Below are 7,947 nucleotides of genomic sequence, written 5' to 3' on the forward strand. Positions count from 1 at the left end.
AAAAGAGGAGTTGGTCACTGAATTTTATGGTCCTTCAATTTACAAAGAAAATCAAGTTCGACCGAACTTTGACCCGCCTTAAAACCAGGGTTTATTTGGAGTTAATGAGGATCACTTTTAACCGAACTTCTCCCAAAAATATCACGAGAACCATCTTTCTAAAATTGGAGTGGATTTAGGCATGGTTTTAGTGTAACTAGGTCGTTCCTCGGTCCCCGTCCCATTTATGCATCTCCTGATGGTGTAGAAATAGGGAAAAATACTATATTGAATCGGACCAGTTCTAGATAATACCATCACGTCATAAGATTGGACTAGACCGGATTTTCAGTCCCTAGTCGGTCCAAACTTTTATAAGACAAACCAATCATGAACTTATTAAAAATGGGTCAATACCAGATATTTTTTAGGACCGGTGTGTGGCCATATGTAGATGAGGGTATGGATTTGTTTTAGAAGAAATTGTAGAGGGACCAAATATGAAGAATGAGTAATAGTTGAAGGTGAATCATGAAAAAAAGAAACCAATTGCAGCGCAGGTAAACGGTGAAAACTAAAACAACGCGGTATCCACGGCGTTGGTCTTCGACAAGAATTAAAGAAACCCATCTGTCTTTCTCCTTATATGGTCTCTTCACCCCCACTCATAACTTCAAGGCTTCCACTCTTAAACGACAATGGCACATGGCGATGCCAACCACCACCACCGCCACCGTCTCTTCATTTCTTTCCTCCTCCTCTCTTTCTCCGTCGCCGATGATGCCTCCGTCATGTTTGAGCTCCGTACCTCCCTCTCTCCTTCCCCATCCTCCTGGAAAGGCGATGACTTCTGTGTGTGGGATGGAATTGTATGTGACAACAAACGTGTCACCGGCATTAATCTTGCTACGAAATCCCTTACCGGAAACCTCCCTTCCGATCTAAACCAGCTCTCTCAGCTCAAGACCCTCTTCCTCCAACGCAACTCTCTCTCCGGCGCCTTACCCACCTTGGCAAACCTAACTTCCCTCGAACAAGTGTTCCTTGACAGTAATAATTTCACCTCTATCCCGCCGGAGTTCTTTCTGGGTCTTACTAATCTACAGAGCTTTACCATCTCCGACAACTCAGATCTGTCTCCATGGGTTCTTCCCAGTGATCTCACAGAGAGCACCAATTTGCAGACTTTTCAGGCGAGTAACGCCAACATAATGGGTTCGATCCCCGATATCTTTGATAGCTTCTTTAGTTTGCAGAATCTCCGGTTGTCTTACAACAATCTCACCGGAAACCTACCAAAGAGTTTTGGTGGGTCAGAAATTCAAAATCTTTGGCTCAACAATCAGGACACTGGGCTTTCTGGTACGCTTGATGTTCTTTCTTCTATGACACAACTCTCTCAAGTATGGTTGCAAGCTAATGCTTTCACCGGAGCTATCCCGGATCTTTCAAAATGCACTAATTTGTTCGACTTGCAACTCCGGGATAATCAGTTCACCGGAATGGTTCCTCCATCTCTGATGTCTCTCCCTAAATTAGCAAACATCACGTTACGAAATAACAAGTTACAGGGTGCATTGCCTGTGTTTCAAAGTGGTGTTGAAGCTGATATTAGTTCTAATAGTTTCTGTTTACCTACGCCGGGACCTTGTGATCCCCAGGTGACGGCACTCCTTGAGGTCGCCGGAGCAATTGGGTATCCGATGTCTTTGGCTGAATCTTGGCAAGGTAACGATGCTTGCAAAGGATGGACCTTTGTTAGTTGTGATTCTTCTGGGAAGAATGTGACCGCCGTGAACTTTGCTAAGCGGAAATTTTCCGGCACCATTTCGCCGGCGTTTGCAAATTTGTCTTCTTTAAGGAGTTTATCTCTGAATGAAAACAATCTCGTGGGTTCTATTCCTCCAATCTTGACATCTTTGCACGATCTTCAACTCTTTGATGTATCCAACAATAATCTCTCTGGTCCAATACCAGATTTCAAAACTGTGAAGTTTTCACACGATGGTAACCCGCTATTAGGTCAAAACATTCCTAGCGGATCCAACGGTCCACCTGGGTCTGGACCCAATTCCCCCAATCCCGGTGGAAACCCGCCTGGGAAGTCAAAAGGGTCGCCGGTTTCTGCAGGTATGGTTGCCGGTATTGTTCTTGGTGTTCTTATTTTTGTCGGAATCGTCTTATTTGTGTTTTACAAGTGTTGTGCAAAGAAGCGACACCAGAAGTTCGGCCGGGTCGAGAATCCCGAAATTGGTAAAGAATTGATGAAAGCCAGCGTGGTGGGAAGTAGTTCGAATGGTTACGGTGGCGGTTTTAGCGAGTTACAGTCTCAAAGCAGCGGTGATCATAGCGAAATGCACGTATTTGAAGGAGGAAATGTCGTGATCTCGATTCAAGTTCTTCGACAAGTGACTGACAACTTTAGTGCCGACAACGTGTTGGGGAGAGGTGGATTTGGAGTCGTGTACAAAGGCGAATTACACGATGGAACCAAGATCGCGGTCAAGCGGATGGAATCGGGCGTCATGGGCACCAAAGGCTTGAACGAGTTCCAAGCCGAGATTGCAGTCCTCACGAAAGTCCGACACCGGCATCTGGTGGCACTTCTCGGCTACTGTATCAATGACAACGAGCGGCTTTTGGTCTACGAGTACATGCCACAAGGAACCTTAAGTCAACATTTGTTCGAATGGAGCGAACATAAGACGCCTTCTCTTAGTTGGAAACAAAGGGTATCGATTGCTTTGGATGTGGCACGAGGGGTCGAGTATTTGCATAGTTTGGCACAACAAAGCTTCATTCATCGAGACTTAAAGCCGTTGAACATCCTTCTTGGTGACGACATGCGAGCCAAAGTTGCGGATTTCGGTTTGGTGAAGAACGCTCCCGATGGGAAGTATTCCGTTGAGACACGACTGGCTGGAACCTTCGGTTATCTTGCACCCGAGTATGCTGGTAAGCCTCGTTTTCTTACGTTTTCTGATTCAAGACACTACAACAAAATTAGGATTTATATGATGCTAAATATGTCTAAATGTCTTAATAAATTGTCTTATAGGTTATGTTTATCTTAACAAACCAATGTGTTACAATAAGTTGATATTTTTAAGCATTTGAAATATAATGTCTTATAACACGACATTTTATTTCAAAAATGTCCTAAAAAACTTAAACATTCTATCAAATTATCGTAATACATTACGTGATTACAAATTTATGTCCTATAGAACATTTAGACATATTTGACGTCATGTAATTTCACATTTTTTGTATCAAAATTTGTGATATTTGGTGTTGAAAGGACCTAAAATGCCCGAAATCTGATGAACTTTTGGGATTTTTCTTGATCGAAACAGCTACTGGAAGAGTAACCACAAAGGTGGATGTTTACGCATTTGGGGTGGTGTTAATGGAGTTGATAACGGGCCGAAAAGCCCTCGATGAGACAATGTCCGACGAGCGGTGTCACTTGGTCACATGGTTTCGCAGGGTCCTTATCTCCAAGGAAAACATGTTAAAGGCTATCGACCAAACTCTCGAAACCGAAGACGAAGAAACACTCGATAGCATCTCAAAGGTAGCCGAGCTTGCGGGCCATTGCACGGCCCGTGAGCCCTTTCAGAGACCCGACATGGGTCACGCAGTTAACGTGTTGGGTCCACTTGTGGAGCAATGGAAACCTTCTCGACCTGAAGAAGAAGACGGCTATGGAATCGACCTCCATATGAGCCTTCCGCAAGCCCTTCAAAGATGGCAAGCCGATGAGGGTACTTCTAGAACATTCGATATGTCGTTCAATCAAACACAATCGAGCATTCCCTCTAAACCTTCGGGATTTGCCGACTCGTTTGACTCGATGGATTGTCGATAGATCGAACCAAGAAAAAGAAGATGAAAATCCGATACACAGGTTACAATTATTTTTCTCGAAATTCATTCATTTTTTATGCCACGAAAAGCTTAAATTAAACAGTTGTTTGTATGTTATTATGATGACCATATCTGGTGTTGGGAATATGGGCAAATTTGTAATCTTACGGTCGCTTAAAACACTGCATTAAGTAGTTGTACCATAAGCATTACAACTTGTTCTTGAAATGTATAATAGTCCATCTTGTTTACACAAATCGAGTTATTCCTTCCTTCTTTTTGTGCGTGGGCATGTGGGATGTAAGACGGTACTCTCTAACGAGCGTAGAATATAAATGACCATATTCACATGTGAATTGAGCATCGAGAGTAAGATATTCATTGTGCATTGGAAGTAGTACCATTTTTGGTAAGACTAAATCTGAGGAGTTTTTTTATATCAAGATGTACATTGTGCAGTGGAAGTTGTACGTTACTCTGCAGGATCAGATCCTAGAAATAATATTTACCATAAGGTATAAATTATTCATTAAAAATGTGATAGATTTTGGGTCCATTTAAATAAGAGGCAAGTGGGTTTGAATGATCTTCCCTTCAGTTCAGGCTGTACAAGACAGTGAGATTTTGCATGCAATAGGCCAGCTAGTTATTTCTTTTTTGAGTTTACCTAAATGTCATTATGTCTGTGATATTATCAACCTGGTTAAAAGACAGAAAGAATAACTTATCAGATTCAACCCAGGTCTGCAATATTACAGATGTAAATATTGGGAACGTAGTGACATTTGAAAAAACGCAGGAGAAGAATGACTAAGAGACCAATTTAAATGTGTATTTAACTTAATTTCCCTTTTATAAATCAATTTAAGTGGGGGCTACGCTTCGGTCACTTGTACTGTTGCTTTGCTATTGGATCACCAAGAAGAAAAAAAATAAAAGCAAAAGGTTTTCTTTCTAGTAATGGAATCTTTATTCTCTAACAAGCAATTGGAGATCAACTTCCAAAAAGTAGCTTTCGCCATGCGTTGCTCACTTGTACATTAGAGAATCATGCATGGTCCCAATCTCGATCTTGATCTCAAATTCGTTAGTTGTAAAGCACTAAAAGATTACTGGTCTAAGAATATCCGAATTACCAGCATAATTTAGGGACCCGTTTACTCAATTGTTTGCCGAGTAAGTATTTATCAATAGGAGTCAACACTATGATTTATTTTGATGTGCAAGATTTTAGTATATCAAAACATATCGAATGCGACAATTTACTGGGTAAGCATTTACCTCGGTAAGAGTCGTCATCCTCACTTACCGGGTAAGACTCTCCATCATTCTCATCGCTCTTACCCGGTAAGATTCTCGACACTTCTCATGTTCATTCGATAAAAAAGTTTATCCGGTAACAAGTGTTTAGTAAACTGCCCCTCAGTATCCTAATAAGTCAAGGATGTGATTATTTAAAAATAAATTAAGGAAGCAAAAAATAGGTACAAGGTTTTAATATGGGATTGACTAATTCCATTTCATTTCTCATACCGCATAAAATGTTCGGCCATAATTTATTGCATATTAAATCTAATAATTTAATATAAAAAATTAAGAAAAAAATATAAATACCAAGTTCGTGGGTAACCACTCCACCACGTTGTCCAAGAACATCAATGAGACATTACTGTCGTATTTAATTAGAATTAAGAGTAAATTATGGATTTGGTCCCTTTTGTATGTTAAATGTTATTGATTTGGTCCTTCATCTTTCATTTATTATAAAATACGACTTCATATATGTAATTTGTTTTGGACTTGGTCCTTTTCATTAAAGGTCATCTACCATCTTTGTTAACTCTAAGGGTACAAAGTCAATTTACCATCTTTTTTTAATTCTAACAATTTTAATACACGCACATACACATCCACGTAATTCATGCCATATTCCGACGGCACCCCACACCTTCGTCTTGTCGATGCTGCACAGCTTCGTCATCGACGCCCCTCTCCTACCTCCTCTCAATCTTCATCTCTCTCTCTCTCTCTCTCTCAATTCTAAATCCATGAAATCATCCTAGTTTGCTGGGTTTTCAAAGAACAGTCCCTCAAATAGTTGGGTTTTCAAGGCCTCCCATCTATCTCCCCTTAACTTCAGTTGTCGTATTCTTTGGCCACCAACTTACCTCCATAAAACAGTGTGATTTTGCTTCGTGAAATCAAATCCAAATTTGCTCCAATCCCTGATCTAAAAGTAGCTTGATTTTGCAACAAGGTTGATTGGTAACAAGAGGGTTCCATTTTGCTTCATGAAATCGAACCATCATGACTCGTTTTGCTTTGTCAAATCGTGGAAACTGAACCAACATAACTGGTTTTGCTTCGTGAAATAAAAGCAACATAATAGCAGAGTTAATGGTTTTGAACATTCAGTTGTTCTTGATTTTGTGTTAGGATTCTTGAATTGTTCTTAATTTTTTTGAGCTAGAATTCTTGATTTCTTTTTTAATTTTGAATTATGAGATTCTTGATTGTTTTTATTTCCGGTTAGGGTTTTTTCATGTGTACGAAGAACAAGAATTATAAAGATTTTAGGGTTTTGATTTTGATTTTGAAGATGTTCTTGATTGTTAAAATGAAGAAGACGAAGAATGTTAAAATAGAGAAAAATGGTAAAAAGGTATTGTGACGATAGGCGGACATTACAAGAGGGGCCAAATCCATAATTTTCAACATACCACGACCAAATCCATAGTTTACTCTATAATTTATTAAATACTAAGTTACAAATTTGGTCCTCTTTTTATTATCAATTTGCATGTAATCTTATAAACCCTTTTTTCCGTATTGGTAGTTTAAATTATACAGTTGTATTACAATCAGGTCCATTCAATTGATGTCTTGATTATACTTCACTAAGTTATACACATGTTAAGAGCGGTTTGGGTTTTTTAACCGTATAAAAGGTTTTACAAAATGTAATATTGTCTTCATTTTTCCAAACAAAAACATATATAAAAAATCACACATACATCATATTGAAACATAAAATAATAAAACCCTAATATCCACTTAACAGTAGACGTTGAGTTCCGGTGAGAAAGGATCTCCATCATTAGATGCATATCAGGATGAGATGCACAGGGGATATCAATCATGATTCATCGATATTCATATTTATATTAGTGATGTACTCTAAATTAAATTATGGTTGATTTATGAAAGAAAAAAAGACAAGAGTAAGAATAATTCAAAATTAATATCTATTGGTAGAAAAGAATGCTATAAACTAACTCTACATATAAGTCGAAGGGGTAAATATGTAATTTACTCAAAATTAAAATTCTACATTTCGAGCTGTTTTTCTTCTTTTTCAATCAATGTGTGCTTAGCACGACAAATGTCTCATTAAGCGGCTATTTTTTTAAATATTAAAAAATATTTAATGTTAATTTTAATTTTAATTTATTAGTGGGCACATGACATGTACAACAAATTACAAACGACTCTCGCTTAAATCAGAATCCAATGCGTATATATAAAACGAAAACCCATGATAAGTGTCACCAATCAAGGAGGATTTGACGCAATAAAATTATGTGACTTTCTTCACAATTTGATTTACTTTTATAATTGATGATACTGATTTTTGTTATGGACAGTGATCTCAAAAAGTTTCATCGTTTGACGGGGAATTCGATATCGAAACCTTGTTTGATCGAGTAATCCTCGAAGTTGACCGAGAATGGGATGAAGATGGGGAATCTTCAAATTTTATAAACATATACCCCTCGTTTCCAGTTCTAAACCTAAGTAATTGAATGAATGAAAAACCGAAAAATCACGAAAAAGTGAATAAAAAAGTATATTAATATGAATGTCTAATTAACAAGAAAGATATGATATTTTTTTTATTTAATTTATTTCACTAAAAATTTGTTTATTTTTTATAATAGGGGATGGAGTGAGGTATTTAAATTTGAAAAAGATTGTCCTAACCACCATTCAATTCTAGTTTATTTATTTATTTAGGGTTTTCTCTACACCTCATTCTCCCACCCTCTCTCTCTCTCTCTCTCTATATATATATATATATATATATATATATATATATAT

General features: G+C 38.1%; 1 protein-coding gene across 1 annotated transcript; it reads left to right on the forward strand.

Annotated features, from left to right (window-relative positions):
- Positions 1–677: 677 nt before the first annotated feature.
- Positions 678–4,078, forward strand: LOC112522377 (receptor-like kinase TMK4). Its single transcript, XM_025131471.1, has 2 exons — positions 678–2,934; positions 3,336–4,078. Exons 1-2 carry the CDS (start codon positions 678–680, stop codon positions 3,848–3,850), a joined length of 2,772 nt encoding a protein of 923 aa, XP_024987239.1. The 3' UTR covers positions 3,851–4,078.
- The last annotated feature ends 3,869 nt before the right edge of the window (positions 4,079–7,947 follow it).

Source organism: Cynara cardunculus (assembly GCF_001531365.2).
Source record: "Cynara cardunculus var. scolymus isolate 2C chromosome LG 1, CcrdV1, whole genome shotgun sequence".
Lineage (NCBI taxonomy): Eukaryota > Viridiplantae > Streptophyta > Magnoliopsida > Asterales > Asteraceae > Cynara > Cynara cardunculus.

What these genes read in the sequence shown, in the direction of transcription:
- LOC112522377 (XM_025131471.1), top strand. Translation starts at nt 678, where the DNA reads ATGGCACATGGCGATGCCAACCACCACCACCGCCACCGTCTCTTCATT. An exon ending in TCTTGCACCCGAGTATGCTG is followed by an intron (nt 2,935 to 3,335) that starts GTAAGCCTCGTT and finishes TGATCGAAACAG; the next exon opens with CTACTGGAAGAGTAACCACA.